Consider the following 18,103-nt stretch of genomic DNA (forward strand, 5'->3'; position numbering starts at 1 on the left):
GTGCTGCTACTACTACTAGTGCTGCTACTACTACTAGGCCGGGCCAAGGAAAGACACTCACGGGCACAAATACAAGACTGCACAACACCGGTAGATCCACATCTACATGTCCATGTGCTGTTGTTTAGGGTTACACAGTTACATTTCCCTGATGACTACTTCGAAGAAGAAAACCTCGTCAGTCATTATACATGTACGGGAATAATTACGAGACTGTAGTTCCCCTTTAAACCCACAGTCAGTTGAAACAACTACTACACAGAACGGAAGGCAGTGGCACTCACTCCTCTGTTTAAACTTTAAAGGTAGAGGGTCGTCCATAGACCCACCAGCATATCTAACAAACTCTCTCCTCCAATTGCGAACTTGGAATGTTTGAGTGTAATCTAGCCCAAAGAGTAATTTTATCAACAAATACAATGCATCAGTCAATTTTCTTGCAGGTCCCATCGCTCCACGACAGACTAGCTCGTTCTGTTAATACACTTAATCACACTACACGTAGTACTGGACACTAAGAAACAAGAAAGAAAATAGGGACAAGCTTAACGTTATAACAGAGACCAGAACACACAGAGAGAGAGAGAGAGAGAGAGAGAGAGAGAGAGAGAGAGAGAGAGAGAGAGAGAGAGAGAGAGAGAGAGAGAGAGAGAGAGAGAGACACACACACACACACACACACACACACACACACACACACACAGATAGAGACACAGACACAGAGAGAGACACAGACAGAGACAGACAGACAGAGAGACAGAGAGAGAGAGAAAGGAAATGTTATGGAATATTCTGAAGATGAGTTTGCAAGTTAGACCATGTCAGTAGGAAATCATTCTTGAATACAAGTACTAGTATTCAATTGAAATGCGTATATACAGTATTAACAGTATGTTCAGTTCGGTGTGCTCTTGAAAATTTGCAGTGAAGAGAACAAAACAACGGGGAAGGGAAATTGGTACTTCAGTGCTATTTCGAAGTAGCACAGCAAGAAATGGCCATTTCCTGTGTGAATAGTTGCATATTCTGCAATAGATATTAATGTACAGGGGGGGGGGGGGGGGGGGGGGGTCCGGGTGGTCTATGTACATGACTATGAGGCTTCAAGGCAATATCAGCATTTGATAATGTCTGCTATTTACATGAATGTTCAAGTGAATGAGCAGTAGAAAGCAGCAACAAGACATGCTGTAGAGTAGTCTGATTTAATCATTGGGATAGCGTTCCTTCAGCCATGGCTGAGCTACATACCTATTATCCGGTCGACGTGCTGACTTGAAGTACGTTACAAGCTGGGGATGCGAAACCTAAAGCAAAAAAGCCGACAACGTGAAAAATATTCACTGGTTTGAGGGAAAGACGCAAACGGGAAAAGTCTGAAGAACAAAATGGACTGTCACCACCAGGACTCGAACCAGGGACCCTCGCTTGAGGCCAGCGATGCTCTAACCACTGAGCTATGGCGTGGTCGTCATCCCACATGAAACAAATGTTTGAAGTATTGAGTAAGCTTCCCTTAAATATTTTAGAACTGCAATCAAGAGAAAGAGCTGAACTGACATTTCATAAAGGCTTTATTGTACTCAAAAGAACTGGATACGAAGGCGGTGAAGAACATGGATGGAGAAACAAATTAATTTTGTTTCTCCGTGTTTGTTTCTCCATGGAACGATGTGTGACGCTTCCACATTACATTTAAAGTGATGTGGAAGCATCACCCATCGTTCCACATCACATTCGTTCTAAAACTATCGTTGCCTCACCGTCTCCTTGTATACTGTTATTTTCCATATTTCTGAGCCACCCAAATTTGGCAGTGTGCTGCTTTGCAGTTTCAAATTGTGGCTAGACCTCACCGTATAGATTCTCGGTTGGAGGGAAACAAATCAGCACACGAAGCACAGAAGCCATATACTGTAGTTTCAACTAGGCCTTTCGTACCATTACTTTTCAAGTCGAATACAATGGTGATTTTTAAAAAACACTGCAGCAAGCAAGTCCTTATAGCCGGCACTTTGCCGGTCAGAACAGTGATAAAATAGCACCTAAGGTAGCGCTAGCGTCTCCTCAGCATGATGAGACGGTTCCAGATCTATAGGTGGGGTTTCAACTTTCCCCTGACTGACCCGCTGAGTGGCATTGGATTACCATTCAGCACAACGATGCGAGAATCCAAACAACAACAACAACATCGTGAGAATAAAGAATTCAACAACCTCTTATTGGCGATGGTGCCATCGTGAGAATAAAGAATTCAACAACAACAACAGCAGCAGCAGCAGCAACAACAACAACAACAACAACAACAACAACAACAACAACAACAACAACAACAACAACAACAACAACAACAACAACAGCGGCAGCAGCATCAGCATCAGCGTCAGCAGCATCAATGCAGGTGACTTACACCTTCTACTGCCAGCTCATCTGCACTAAGAGAGTGCTGAGGAACGTAAGCCGTGGCACCAGCCTTGTCCTTCTCGTCCACCAATACTAAATACCAGGGCTGTGACAAGGATTCCTAACAGCAAACACGCACGCACACACATACACAGCACATGACATCAACACAGCACATGGCATCAACACAGCACATACATCAACACAGCACATCGCATCAACACAGCACATACACACACAGCACATAGCGGGTGGATCACGGGTAGACGTGTACACACTCACAAACCCACTACAGTTGTCCCTCTCTAATCCGGCACTTGTTTATCCAGCACCCTTGCAAACCAGCACACTTTCTGGCAAAACGGATTTTTGAACTCAAACTGTACATAATTCGATTTTCTAATCCAGCAGTTGTACATCGCATACCGTCAGGGAGCATTGTAACATACACAACAGATGTAACATACACTTGGGAGTATCCTACGCCAGTGCATAGGATATTCCCAAGTGTATGTTATTGTAACAGTAAGCATACTAATTTACTAGCAGCTCCAGCCGACAACACATCGAACTCACTCCTTCTGGACTAACCAAGAACTGAGGGGAAACCCTCGTCGTGGCCAGCTTCATATTTCAGAATAAATGCAGGGAGTCATATTCGACTCCCTGCTGTGTTCAGAGTACGGTGTGGGAGGTAAAATAAGGATGTGTGTAAAGAAATAGTTGTCCATTATGCATGAATAATAATAAGTAATTCGGGGATCACCATACAGAGCCTGCAGAAAGAGTGTAAGTCATTATGTGATTGGAAGGCCAACGGGAATGGGGGAAGCAGTCTCTAAGACCATTCCCGTCACAGTTATAGACATGCATTCCACAAAGTACTTGGATTGACAGAAAATCCCTACGTTTTGACGTACGACACAAACATGTATGTTGATAGGTGGGCCGGGTTGGAGGGCAGGATTTGATAATCCAGCACCCTTGTTTATCCAGCAGAAAATGCCGTTGCAAAAGGTGCCGGATTAGAGAGGGACGACAGTACAAAACTGCCGTCTGTTTTTTCAATTTTTCTAAGACAAGTTGTACACTCCATGGCTGGTTACAAAACTTACAATGTTACAATTGTTCACATCACATGTATACTGACACAGACCATTGAGTGTTTGGTCCATCTATTTCTTTGAATCATTCTATGCTTTTCTGCACGTCTTTGCTAACATTTCCTGGTAGCAATTATTTCGATTTGCACTCCGTTGTGACTTTTTAATTTTTTTGCTAAATCGTGACCTAGGTGGTCAGTGTGAACGGTGTGCTGTGTCCAAATAGTGATGCTCTGTCTCTTGTTCCTGCCTTTTTCAATTGTTTCCGTCGTGTTTTGATTCTCAGTTTTGCAGAGCACAAGTTAACAGGAATACTACAGTCAGTGCTGCTCAATAAAATCCGACCAAGTGAGCATTGCACCCTGCTCTAGTTCACATCCCGGTGTTCGCAGGTCTAGGGCTGCACAGTGCTGCCCGGTGCGTACAAGACTCACTTGATCTGATTTCATTGAGCAGCCCTGAAGTAGTAGTTGTTTTCAATCCAAAGACTGAAATGCCATACTGCCCTTTCTCTCTCTCTCATCTTTATAATATGGCAGATGTCGAGTGAATATCGTATCACTGTAGTTCAGAGAATCTCCCAGCTACGTCGACTTGGGCTGTGTTTACATGAGGCATTTCAACCCGCCATGTACACAAAATGAATGGCGCGTTTACATGACGCATTGCGCTTGACCCGGGTTGATTTCAACCCTCCCCCCAAGGGGCAAGGGGAGGGTTGAAATCAACCCGGGTCAAGAAAATCGTACAAACGTACTTCTGTGCGTATCTCGCGCCAGGTTTGAACAGCACTGCAGATGCAAATTTCGCGCGAACGGATTCACGTGACCATACAGGACTGTAGAAGTGGACTTTTGGCGGCATATCAGTATTTGACCCGGGCCAACTGTCTTCATGTAAACGCTCACCTCTTTTGTCTATCGTACAGACTTCAACCCGGGCTGAACTCGACCCGGGTTGAAATTTCTCATGTAAACACAGCCTTGGTCATTGAGACAGTAGCGTTTGAATCGTGTTGGGAGTAGAAAGATTCGACAGTAACCAGGCTCCCCAAAAAAAAATTACATTGGCAACTCACATGATCACTAGCTATTCCATTCTCTTGCAGCCAGTAGTCAGGAACCTGCAACGAAGAGATCCAGGAGAAAGAGAAAGAGAGAGAAAGAGAGAGAGAGAGAGAGAGAGAGAGAGAGAGAGAGAGAGAGAGAGAGAGAGAGAGAGAAAGAGAGAGAGAGAAGAGAGAGAGAGAGAGAGAGAAGAGAGAGAGAGACATGGACACAGAACGGTGCAACTCAAACACCCAATAGAGAGAAGGCAGCCGTTTGATTTTTTAACACCCAAGCGTATTGTTGCACGGTCCTCTCCTCCACCCTAAAACAGTGTCAGTCCTCGGAAACACCACAACAAAACAATAGTCAATACTCTAGAACTACCGTATATTCTCTATTATAAGCGCCGTGCTTATATTTTTTCAACACCCCTCTACCCCGTGCTTATATTGGAGACCGCGCTTATATTGGAGACCGTGCTTATATTTTTCAACCAATATAGAGCAAGAAGAAATACATGCTAGATATCATGCATGCAGCATTGATTCCCACCAAGACCGTGCTAATAATAGAGACTGTGCTTATAATGTTTCGAAAGGTGCTCACAGTGTGCTAGTACACTGTATTAGAGACTGTGCTAGTAATGGAGACCTGTGCTTATAATAGAGAATATACGGTATATGCTCCCCTCCACCTCAATTCAATGCTGTTCTTGGCAGAGATTATGAGTGTGGCTTTGCCACTGTCATGAATGTATATGGGAAGGAGTTGGACAGTGATCAGCTTCGTCTCCATCTCCCCACTCTTCGTGCCACCAACGGTGATGAAATGGAGAGTACTGACTGCCTGACGTTCAGAGATGTCAAAGATTATCTGATCAAGCTCAGCTCAGCTCAGCGGAGTCTTGTGTTACAGGTCATAGTCTTCATGGAACTGATTCCTATTCTACCAGCAACAAAAGCCGTCACAGAACAATAGGCTCAAGAGGTATCTTCGGACAAAGGTGGTTCAAGCACACCTGAACCATGCGAGGCTCCTTTTTTTCTTCGTATTCACAAGGAGAGGACTGATTCCTTGTCCTGTGTTGAAGTCAGAAATGCATTTGTTGCCGGACCAAGTAGTAACAAAAGTAACAAAAGCAACCAGGCAAATCATCATGTAGCTACATGTACATGTATAATATATGAACTAACCTTAGCATGACTATCCCATGCAATCACCACACCTCTCCAGTGCCATTCATTGTGGTACACTACTTCACCAACGCGAAACTGAAGATCGCTTGGAAGCGTGCGGCGTATCTCCGACGACTGGCCAAACCAAGTCTCCTGTTCTCTCTGCACATCCACGGCTTCTTCATCCTCAAAATGTCCATCATTGACGGGTGTCTGTTGGGATGAAGGAGACGGACGATGCGGTCTACCAGCAGCCGGGGACATGAAGAAGTTCAGGAATTTCTCAATCATCAGCTGTGTGTCGGATGAGCTGCGCCAAACGTCCACGGACCAGTCGTACAGATTGTATAATCTTGATAAGAACCTGCACAGGTCAATGTTGAAGGACACAGACAAGGCACAGTCATACACACACACACACACACACACACACACACACACACACACACACACACACACACACACACACAGTACAGGACAGCAGTTGCAGCAACAAGCACATCACAACTACCAGTCAACACGTAACACAACTATGCTGCATGATGCTGCAGTGCCCTGATGAAGTTGCACATGAATGAGCTGTTTTCGCTGCAGAAGATTCTCCTGATCTATATCACGCCCATCATGTATGCGCTTACTTGGTTTTTGATGGGTATTGAACCTCTTTCCCGGGTCTTTTGCCATTTATCTACTATCTAGTCACTGATACACCATATCATAACTATTCCTGGTGGGCTCCAGTGTGCAGCAGTGCAATTAGAGATATAACCATACCTAATTTACGAGATAGTGGTCGCGACTTCGGCGATGATTACTGTAAAAGCCATTATTCTAACGAGGCGCATATATAACGTTTCCCCCAAATTGACTGGTTTACGTGTACCAAAGGTAACGATTCTCACTTATTCTCAACGCTCAATAGGACAGTATATGTATCGATTTCTGTATGACGATTTCTATTTTAACGACAGATTTCTCCTCGTTAACTCGTTAGAGTTAGTACTTCGTTATATATATATGGCTTTTACAGTACATAAGAAAGGTGTTTGCTCCCCACACCGGAGCTCGCACAGTCGTGACTCGTGAGTCAGTCAAGTGCCAAGTCAAGTCGGCGGAAAAGCGGGAGCTCCGGTACGGGGAGCAAACACCTTTCTTACATTACTAATTTTAATTTGTTACATAAAAGCCAATTGATAACAGCAGCGCTTGGGCTGTATTCACGGATGTGCCTTTGGAGTTTGGACCCGAGTACAACTGTTCACAAGACAGCAGGATGTGTAAGCAACTCTCACACAGGTCCACACATTTAGACTATTACTGTAAACCGTGAATGATTATTGCCATGGTCTAATTTCTGCGAAATTCGCGACCACGTGGAAATCGCGAAATTTAGACAGCGCGAAAAGGAGATCCATGAAAGGTTTAGCAAGAATGCCACAGGTTTAGCAAGAATGCCATTCTGCAATCACAAAATTAAAACCTCGCAAACCTGTCCGGATTCTGAAAACGCGAACTAAAACGCCGCGAAAATTTCACGCTTTACACTAGTAGACTATTATTGTGATACGCAGCATAGTGCATACAGCATAGTGCATACAGCATAGTGCATACAGCATAGTGCATACAGCATAGTGCATACAGCATACAGCATAGTGCATACAGCATAGTGCATACAGCATAGTGCATACAGCATACTGCATAGTGCATAGTATGAAACGAGCTGTTCTGCAGCCATGTTCAATAAAAGGTGAATAGGGATCCGTGTCAACAAGTCTAAACGGGCACCAGATGTGTAGTGTTCCACAGAGCACCACTTGCTAGCCTGGCATAAATACATTTGAAAAGGGACCACTGGGCCACCCAGCAGCCTCGTTGCAATGTTGAGGGCAATGATGGATACAGATGAGCTTCAATTTTCTTTTGCCCATTGTGTTTCTATTTGACATTGGTACCATTGCTGGAGTTGCCATTCTGCATACAGTGTGGTGCGTAATATGGTACGCAACTGGGAACAAGAAACGTGTTGTTGCGTGCTGGTGAGTGTTTGATGTTCACTCCCAAACCAATTACAGATAATTGACGCTCAGATAACATCGATGTTCAACTATAATATGCGTATCTGGATTATTTCATCCGATATGGCTTCCGTTCTATTTGTTTCTAGTTCTCTGGAGCTGCAAGAAACCCCGAAATTTCTCCTGACTTGTTCATAGTTCTCATGGTCGCGGCTATGGACTCACTGTATGGTTTGTACTGTGGCAATCAAGTACTGTACAACATCTGCCACCTTTTTTTTGGAGTGCTTTTCTTTCTATTCTTTCTTCTTTTTCTGTTGCCAGTGGAACACTGAGTAATTTCCAATTCAATTCAAACTTCGTTGGACTCTTCGCCATCGTATAGCATTGCTTCCCTATGAAAATCCTCATTCAAATTCCTTTGAAAAATTAAAATATCTCCGACTACTGTCTGTGTGAGGGACAAGACCCTTACGTTGCCGCCTTTGCTCGTAGTTCTCCATCAGACACAGGAACTTGAGACACCAGGTAGTATTGTAAGGGTACAGCCGCCAATAGCAACATCAGCTGAGCGTAGGCTGGCAACACCATGGCTGCGCCGGACTTGAAGTGATAGTAAATGGATTCAATTCAAAACTAACTGGTAAGAGCACTGAATGACACTGCACTGCGACGCCAGCAGAGGAGCACTGGCTAGTCTAAGGTGCAACTGCAGCCATCAATGCTGTTTTGGTCGAGTTCTTCGATCACAAGGACTCAAAACCTGACCGTTGGTCCAGAACTTCAGAAGTAACAAGCAAAACGAACAAACGAAATTATTACACGTCAACATTCCGATCCATCGTTCACTTCCAACATTCAACAGCAACAAAAATATTAGCAGTGCATGTGATGTGGCATGCTTGCGCTTTCTTTTCTGTGTATGGCTGATGGCTTCCTGACGCGCTCTCCGTTTCTATGGTGCCATCCTGTGGATGTGAACACGTGATCACGGGCCCGGCACAGCCCGCAAAGCTAGCGATCCAGCGCGCACAGACCATGTAGACCTACCAAGTGCCAGTCTTCGCACTTGTTGCTTGGGACTTTGCGTTTCCAAAACCTTGAAAAAGGAAGACACAACTGTCAACACAGGGCAGGCAGGCCTGCAAGGCAGGCAACCGATGATCACGTCCACTTGTTTCGAAATTCGCTGTGTGACAATTAGCAGTACGAGTACTTGTAGTAGATCTACGAAGTTCAGGGTGACCACAGTTAGTTTAGTTGCTTTGTCAGGAATGCTAATGGTATACAGACTCAGTAGAGCAGAGTAGCCAACATGGATTCCTCAAATCGGACAAGAGCATACCAGCTGTTGGTGCTTGTCCTGACTTTCCTTTCGTACATGACTTTCCACATGTCACGAAAAGCCATCAGTGTTGTGAAGACGACTTGGTATCCGTCAGATTGCATATGGCCAGGCAGGAACGGTACACAATCTGTAGTATGTGGAGGTAGTCTTCCTACAACCGTTTGCCAACCATGGATGCCGTTTGACAGTGAAAGCAAGCTGGGAGATTTAGACTTTGTTTTCCTTTTGGGATATGCATTTGCCATGTTTGTCAGTGGCCACATTGGTGATCGTTTCAACCTGCGATATTTCCTATTTGCTGGAATGTTGCTAAGTGGTATATTCACAAGCATGCTTGGACTGGCCTATTTCTTCAACATCCACAGCTTTGCATTCTTTGTCGTTGTTCAGTTATTTGGTGGAATTGTCCAGTCAACGGGATGGCCCAGTGTTGTCGCAGTGATGGCAAACTGGTTTGGCGTAGGCAACCGAGGCTTCATCCTGGGCCTCTGGAACTCTCACACGTCTCTCGGCAACATCATTGGAGCAATTATACCCGGAATCTGGGTGCACAACGCATGGGGCTGGTCGTTCATCGTGCCTGGAATCATCATCGCCTTGATGGGCGTAGTTGTTCTACTGTTTTTAGCTGTGGACCCAGCTGATGTTGACTGTCCACCTCCAGAGCAGCATACAAGTACAGCTGGCACAGGCTCACACAGGCCGGCCCGGCCTATTACCACTATGACCGCTGAGCAAGGCGAGAAAAGGTCACTTTTACCCGTAGCCACAACAGACAGTGATCTTGGCGAGGCTTCCGCAGATCTTAGAGGCAGTACGCGGACGCCCGCTGCTGTTGGGTTCATAGCTGCACTGCGCATCCCCGGTGTGTTGGAATACTCACTTTGTCTCTTCTTCTCGAAGTTCATGAACTACATCTTCTTGTACTGGATGCCAAAGTATGTGCGAGATGTCTGTGTAGACGGCCACTCTTTATCCGAGGAGCATTCTGCATTCTACTCGTCCTTGTTTGATGTCGGTGGTATTATCGGTGGTGCTACGCTTGGTTATGTGTCTGACCGCACTGGCGCCTCAGCAATACCTTCTGTGCTTATGCTTCTATTGGGCATACCATCTCTGTACATCTTCAACACGTATGGCGGCCATAGCCTGGGTGCTTTGCTGGGCTTAATGGCATTGACTGGTGCACTGCTGAATGGTCCGTATTCACTAATCACAACGGCTGTGGCTGCAGAACTAGGCACACATGAAGTGCTGGGTGAAAATCAAAAGGCCAAAGCAACTGTGGCAGCCATTATTGATGGTACAGGCTCAATCGGTAAGTTTGCTTTTCAAGTGCGTTTTGATGTGTTGTCAATCGATTATTAGAGGTCATCAATCCAGACTAGATTCAATTCATACTAATCCAGTGTGTGTATCCTATAGGCTTACCTGATGTCAAGGCGAAATAATTTAATGTAACCATACTCTCAAGAAAACCAATCTTCATTCGGCAGATAATAAATTTCCTTGGAGACAAAAAAAAACTATAACCCTTAGCACAAACTTCCGGCTCTTCAACAACTTTCTGAAATGGTTTTCACGAGTAAACTGACGTGCCTTCTCTTCAGGTGATATACAGGCAAGAGTAAACGAGAGCAAGAACAATGAACTATGTACAGCAAGGAGGTGATAAAACAGCGCAAAGATGAATAGTTAACGCATAGAAAGAATGGCAAAAAGTGCTGTAGATAAAGATGTGGTTATTTAAACTTATTTTCTTTCTTGCGAAGACCAGGTGGTAAGCATTAGGTGCCTTTTTTAAGCTATGGTGAAATCAAAAATGGCATCCATGAATTTTGCAGGAGGCAATACAATCAGAGAGAGAGAGAGAATAAAACAATAGACTGTACCCAATCAATGAAATCGAGGGTTTCATAACTAGGCGTCGATGACCATGGATGGTAACACCGCTGACCAGACGAGGCCAAAGCCTGGCTTCGCATGGGGAAAGGAAACAGTCGATGAAAACGATTCTCTTGACTTCTCTTGTGTGAGGGCAGCTGCTGCCTTGCCTTGCCCACCGGACCCGGTGCAACAGAAGGCAATGGGGTAAGTGATGCATGCTCAACGTGCAGTGCCTTCCTCTCTACTTGTCATGGACAAATGCCAGTGGGGCGACGTTTCGGTTTGAGCAAGCATTAACATACAGTGCGTATCGGTTATAGTGTGGTCGTATACAAGAATATACTGCTTACAAGAATGAACACTCATTTTTTCATAATCATAACACATATTTTATGTGTATATTTATTCTTATACAGTTTCCTCTGAGACAAAAATGCGATAATACTCATAAAAAGGACACACTTCAGGCTCATTACAAACATCTTGAAAGTTTTTGTCTTCACAAGTATACTTTCAAGCCTTCTCATCAGGTGAAATACAGGCAAGGGAAAAGGAACAGGAACAGTGGATTAAATACAGTAAGAAGGTGGTAAAACAGCGCAAAAAGAAAGAAAGAAAGAAAGAAGATAGCTAAAGTAAACAGCGAAAATTGCAATAATGACACAAAGGTGCAAATGCGAGAAAACTCAATAAGCGCGACATGTAGTGCGACAACAAGAGACAACCACTGGACATACATGTAACTAACGAGGTTTTGACGACCTACCTAACAGCCTAAGTGTGAATTTGATTTTGATCTTCTTTCTTTCTTTCTTTCTTTCTTTTTGCGCTGTTTTACCACCTTCTTACTGTATTTAATCCACTGTTCCTGTTCCTTTTCCCTTGCCTGTATTTCACCTGATGAGAAGGCTTGAAAGTATACTTGTGAAGACAAAAACTTTCAAGATGTTTGTAATGAGCCTGAAGTGTGTCCTTTTTATGAGTTTTATTCTTATAAGCAGTATTATCGCATAGTAGAATATATCGGCCCTAAGAATGGACTTTGTGTAGCAAAATATGCCAGATTAGTGCAAAGTGTATCGCCTGTAGTAATAACATCTGTGCTCTGTGCATACTCAATACAATAATATTCAACACAAAAAGAGAGTTATGTCCAAGGGAGCATTGGAGAATCACTTTTCTGTCCAGTCGGACTCTTTCTTCCGACTTCTCTCTTATCCGCTGCTCCGCAGCTAGCGAGTCTGATTGATCCGTGTGTATCATGTGTACGTGTCCACATGCCAAACATGCGCGCATACCTGTATATCAAGAGTTCATAACCCCTATGAACTCTTGTGTATATGTATGATGTATGTATGTCACACGTGCATATGATATGTCACACGGGATTTACCGTGTGTAAGAAATATCGGCAATAAGAATCAATATACTTGTGAAGACAAAAACTTTCAAGATGTTTGTAATGAGCCTGAAGTGTGTCCTTTTTATGAGTATTATCGCATTTTTGTCTCAGAGGAAACTGAATAAGAATCAAATGTCGCTTTTCAAACACCCACGCTATAACCGATACCTACTGTACTTGTACTGTATAACACCTTTAAAGCATCATGGTATGTTCGCTCAAACCTACCTCCCCAGACTGTACTTTCTCTGAGCTGCTGACACCATTCATCCGCCATCTTGCTTATGTAGCGCTGGCAGAAGATGGCGTTAGTAATGACTACGGCGAGATGCCGAACCCATCCGCCCTGCATGTCCATGGTTGTGTCTCAGAAGAACTGGGTGGCTTTGTCAAGAAGAATTACGGTTTGACTAGGAGGGCATGGCACTGTGCATCCCTCATGGTCCTGATGGATGCACAGTTCTGTACAAAAAATCGAAGTCGTTGAAGTCGTTATGTACAAAACGATATGTACAGTCTTTTGCTGGTTTTTGAGACAGAATTCGTTCGAATTTTACCTCGCGAACCCACAAAAATCCGGAGATCGTTAACTTTGATTGGCTTTAAAATATCTGGTCTTACGGTATACCGATGGTTCTGTGTCCAGTGTACCAAGTAGTTACTGTACATTTCTTTGTGTGCATGTGTGTGTGTGTTGCAGGTGCTGCCATTGGTCCGTACGTGGTTGGTGTTGCGCTACAAGATGCAACCAACCCTTGGCCAATCGTGATCAATACCTGTATGGCTGCCTCACTGCTTTCCGCCCTCTTCCTTGTCAGAGTATGTAGGAAAGAGGTGTCTCGCCTCCGTGCTGCCTGTCTAGCTAAGCAATCCTGAACAATGCAATGCTGAACAGTATCCAGCAAAACACCGACATGAACAAGGAGAAAAACCATTTGTGACATTGGAAACTGCACGCCATTGTGTGACTCCTTGCCCTACGGTGTACTTGCATATAGCAGCTCTACCCGACCAGTGCTACAGTTCTGGCCAGAGAGATCCAATCTCATGAATACAGCAGTGCCGCACATTCAAGTACACACTGCATAGTCTGTGTACTGCTAGCTGGGTCGGTATTGCCTGGCACTATTCAACAGGGCGGACTGGGTCGGTATTGCCTGGCACTATTCAACAGGGCGGACTTCTCTGGCCGGTATTGCCTGGCACTATTCAACAGGGCCGGTATTGCCTGGCACTATTCAACAGGGCGGACTTCTCTGACCAGTGCCGCCATACATGTAGTACCGTGCACTTGCGTAGCAGTAGATCAGTAGTGACAGATCTACCCGATCCGATCAGTGTCACTGCCATCACCACTTATCAAAGTCCTTCAGAGTAGATGGCAAGTATGCGGCCCAGGAACTAAGGACACCATATCTAACTTATTACCGTACACAGGAGGCAGAACGAGCCTTCATCTTTGCCTCTCGAGTTTCAAACTATGCGATTCTCGGGCTTTTTTCGTACATTTCTTTTTTATTCAACTAGCCGTGTCTTGCCTATCTGCATGTTGACACGAACAGCGTTTATTGGCGTTGAAGATCTTTGCTGGGAACTTGTGGCGAGGCACAAGGCCCTTGCGAGTACATGGGTGCAGCTAATGGGGTTTCCAGCACTTGTGCCAGTGCTTGTAAGACGTATCCCGTCACCCCACCGTTAGGCGCTGCATCTGCCGCTGGGTTTTCTGGGTGTTGTAGTCCTTCGTGAGTTCCCTCTGGAACAGGGACAGACATTTACTTCCTATTTCTTTTTCTTATCTTTGCAGCCACATACGCCATTTAGACTGTGAGAACATACTACTGATATGAACCAGGCAGTCGTAAAATATTTTATGACTCCCTGATATGAACTCTATTCCATTGTTTTAAAAATGTTTTAATTTTTGTGACACGAAGCACGCAAGTATCCATTCTGCCCCGGAAGCAGAGCAACTATCAAACATGAACTTCAGTCACGCAATACATACATGTACATGCATGCCTGGGCATGTGCTTGAGGTACCGTATACAACTGTGTGCTTGCAGGATAGAGTTGCATTGACATGTATACTTGAACAAACAACTTTATTCGTGGCTATATTTGACATGCTTGATGTTGATCATGCGAAACAGCTTTTCCATTATCAATCCCGTCATCTCTCCACTGGCACAATGAATTCGGTTCTATTATTTTTGTGGCATTTCTATCATTTTTGTTATTCAATCAAATTATCGGCCAGAAGCCATCATCGGAGAAGCTACAGTGTCGACATACATGTATCAAACAACTCAAAGTGGAATGAGAAGTGGGTGAGTGTGTGTGTGTGTGTGTGTGTACCTGTGCCTCAAAGATGGTTTTACATTTATCACGTATGGCGTAGTTTCATTCTACCTGGAGCTGTTTGATACCTCAATCCTCGTGATGTCTCCTAACCAAAAATTTTGATTGAGACAATTATAGAATCTGCAGCAAGGAGACCTCTAATGCTCCGATCACTGGTCGGTCATCTTTCCAAGAACACATTACTGGCTTCATGGTTACCATGGTTACGCTTTGCTCTATGACACAGACTGAGTACACACGTACATGTTCATGTGTGCAATAAAGAGAAATAAAATAAAAAACAAAAACAATGAGAGAGCAGCAAAGTTCAGAAATGTTCAAAGATGGAGAGAAACGAGACATGACATAAACTACTTCGAAAAATAAATCAAGTATGACAATTGCTGAGTGTGATGGGGAAGCCTGAGAGGCAAGCTCTGGAGTGAAGACTCTGGACATGCCGCACCAGTCAGCAACTAAGAACTACTACTATATACTATATACAGTACACTATCATGGGAGTAAGCATAGACATGTGCAGCCAGTTGTGCTGTGCAGTTGTTGCTGCTACACGTATGTATGTATGTATGTATGTACAAGCAGGGGGCTACTCAATCCAAAGAAACAAAAGAAGCGAATAAAGAATAATTATTGCAGCCATTTTGCATGAAACTCTACAGTTCTTCATTTGTTCATAGGTCGAGGTTTTCATTCGTATTTTACAATCCAGCATGTGCCTAACCAAGTTTGATGCAATCCTAACACACCTTTGTACACCCGAGGTGCAGCAGTCTTCCTAACACACACGCACGCACGCACACACACACACACACACACACACACACACACACACACACACACGCTCCTATACAGACTGAGAGATAACATAATTAGAAATGGCAGAAGTATAGAAAAAAGGAAGGCACAATCACACGACCCCGCGCTGTGCCTCATGAGAGCGATGAAAGAAGGTGAAACTAATCAAGCCAGACTTATAGACTTCGCGTAGCATGCTATCCAGTAATGGTTTACTTGACGTAGAATGATGCCATTGACTGAGATCACTACTACAGTCACTCTCTTCTGGCGGTGGACGTGATTGAATGCCGTTAACACAACGACGACAGTTGAACCTAATGTCCAGACAGTAGCACAGCACAGGAAGAGCACAGGGCGGAGCACACGATAATGGTGGGAGTGAGTACAGGCTATTTTCTCAGCTATGAAAGCAAACTTAAACAATCATGTCGCAGCAGCAGCAGGGTAGGTGTACAGATGATACCATGAGTAACGTTACGAGGGGTATACTGCCGAATACTTTCACAAGTGCGTGAGCAACAGGGAAAATATGAGGGACACAGTATACACAGAGTATGAATGACACACGCACACGCACACACACACACATTCGAACATGACATGGTATTATACTTATAGCATAATTATTATAAACCTTTCACTGGTTCGAGGGAAAAGACGCAAACGGGAAAAGTCTAAAGAAAAATTTGACCGTCACCACCAGGACTCGAACCAGGGACCCTCGCTTGAGGCCAGCGACGCTCCAACCACTGTGTTGTAAAATGATGTGTTGTTTTCCTGTGTGATGGCATTCCCCAAACTGTCTCGTCTAGTCGCGTGCATGTGTGATATGAGCATGCGCGATTTTGTAGTCGAGAGTCCTTTTGTCAGTCTTCTTGTTCGTCCCTTTGAGCGTTGTCTCCATTTCCGTATTGTCAATAATATTATGTAAACCAAACGAGTCTTGTCCTTTGTGTCCTGCGTCCCGGGGAACGGAATGGCTGTGATTCCGTTACAACGTGGTGCCGAAACCCGGGACGCAGAGGATGAGTAAGTTTGTCATGAGTCTGTTCGTCGTCGTCAACAACTAATACAAGTAATAGTACAACTAGAGAGTAAGCGTGGGGATGGAGGAGAGACGAGGAGCTGGTGGAAGCGGAAGAAGACGCGGAGAGGAGGCAGAGAAGGTGGTGGACCGGCAGAAGCTGGGGACTGGAGCCTGGGACGGCAGGTACCGCATGGAGCGTGTGGCCGTGGCTCGCCAGAGGCCAGTGGATGAGTCTGGCATCACCGACTGTGTGTCGTCCTTTGTTGTTCGTCTTGTTGTTGTTTTGCTCGCTGTGTTGTCTGATCGTGTTTCTCTCGCTGTTCAGTTGGTTGCTGTGTTGTTGAGTTTGGTTGTCGGTATGTTGCTCTTCTCGTCGTTCTGTTGTTCTGCATTAATTTGTGTTGTAGATTTATTTTGCGCTGCTGCGCGCATATTGTTATTATTTTGTTGGAGCTTTGGCTCTCGTGTTTCGGTTATCCTTGTGTGCCTGAGTTTAGAGCGTCGGCTCTTGTGTCTTGGTTTGGCCCTGTGTCGTGGCCCAGTTTTGTTGTGCTACAATGTAAGCTGTTGGTTGGTTTTTCTGTTTTGCTGTGGTTCCTTTTGCTGTTGTGCATGTGGAACGTGGTGTCGGTTTATTATTTTGTGGAATGTCATCAAGGGGGCAGGTGTTGTAAAATGATGTGTTGTTTTCCTGTGTGATGGCATTCCCCAAACTGTCTCGTCTAGTCGCGTGCATGTGTGATATGAGCATGCGCGATTTTGTAGTCGAGAGTCCTTTTGTCAGTCTTCTTGTTCGTCCCTTTGAGCGTTGTCTCCATTTCCGTATTGTCAATAATATTATGTAAACCAAACGAGTCTTGTCCTTTGTGTCCTGCGTCCCGGGGAACGGAATGGCTGTGATTCCGTTACAACGTGGTGCCGAAACCCGGGACGCAGAGGATGAGTAAGTTTGTCATGAGTCTGTTCGTCGTCGTCAACAACTAATACAAGTAATAGTACAACTAGAGAGTAAGCGTGGGGATGGAGGAGAGACGAGGAGCTGGTGGAAGCGGAAGAAGACGCGGAGAGGAGGCAGAGAAGGTGGTGGACCGGCAGAAGCTGGGGACTGGAGCCTGGGACGGCAGGTACCGCATGGAGCGTGTGGCCGTGGCTCGCCAGAGGCCAGTGGATGAGTCTGGCATCACCGACTGTGTGTCGTCCTTTGTTGTTCGTCTTGTTGTTGTTTTGCTCGCTGTGTTGTCTGATCGTGTTTCTCTCGCTGTTCAGTTGGTTGCTGTGTTGTTGAGTTTGGTTGTCGGTATGTTGCTCTTCTCGTCGTTCTGTTGTTCTGCATTAATTTGTGTTGTAGATTTATTTTGCGCTGCTGCGCGCATATTGTTATTATTTTGTTGGAGCTTTGGCTCTCGTGTTTCGGTTATCCTTGTGTGCCTGAGTTTAGAGCGTCGGCTCTTGTGTCTTGGTTTGGCCCTGTGTCGTGGCCCAGTTTTGTTGTGCTACAATGTAAGCTGTTGGTTGGTTTTTCTGTTTTGCTGTGG

General features: G+C 44.8%; 3 protein-coding genes across 3 annotated transcripts in view; 1 reads left to right on the forward strand and 2 right to left on the reverse strand.

Moving 5' to 3' along the window:
- Nucleotides 1–428: 428 nt before the first annotated feature.
- LOC135806660 (uncharacterized) lies at nt 429–8,574 on the reverse strand. Its single transcript, XM_065320887.1, has 5 exons — nt 8,221–8,574; nt 5,749–6,094; nt 4,585–4,629; nt 2,411–2,524; nt 429–1,307 (listed from the first exon to the last, which is right to left on the reverse strand). Exons 1-5 carry the CDS (start codon nt 8,334–8,336, stop codon nt 1,206–1,208), a joined length of 723 nt encoding a protein of 240 aa, XP_065176959.1. The 5' UTR covers nt 8,337–8,574; the 3' UTR covers nt 429–1,205.
- Nucleotides 8,575–8,890: 316 nt separating this feature from the next.
- On the forward strand, nt 8,891–14,702 carry LOC135806662 (glucose-6-phosphate exchanger SLC37A2-like). The gene is made up of 2 exons (XM_065320890.1): nt 8,891–10,411; nt 13,083–14,702. Exons 1-2 carry the CDS (start codon nt 9,061–9,063, stop codon nt 13,256–13,258), a joined length of 1,527 nt encoding a protein of 508 aa, XP_065176962.1. The 5' UTR covers nt 8,891–9,060; the 3' UTR covers nt 13,259–14,702.
- A 228-nt stretch (nt 14,703–14,930) lies between these two features.
- LOC135806661 (DNA repair and recombination protein RAD54-like) overlaps nt 14,931–18,103 on the reverse strand; it is a 37,553-nt gene continuing 34,380 nt past the window's right edge. Inside the window, exon 26 of the mRNA XM_065320888.1 lies at nt 14,931–15,855. Coding sequence (XP_065176960.1) covers nt 15,651–15,855 — 205 coding nt within the window. The 3' untranslated portion in view covers nt 14,931–15,650. The remainder of the gene's footprint in view (nt 15,856–18,103) is intronic.

The sequence above is a fragment of the Sycon ciliatum genome, chromosome 1 (genome assembly GCF_964019385.1).
Source record: "Sycon ciliatum chromosome 1, ocSycCili1.1, whole genome shotgun sequence".
Classification (NCBI taxonomy): domain Eukaryota; kingdom Metazoa; phylum Porifera; class Calcarea; order Leucosolenida; family Sycettidae; genus Sycon; species Sycon ciliatum.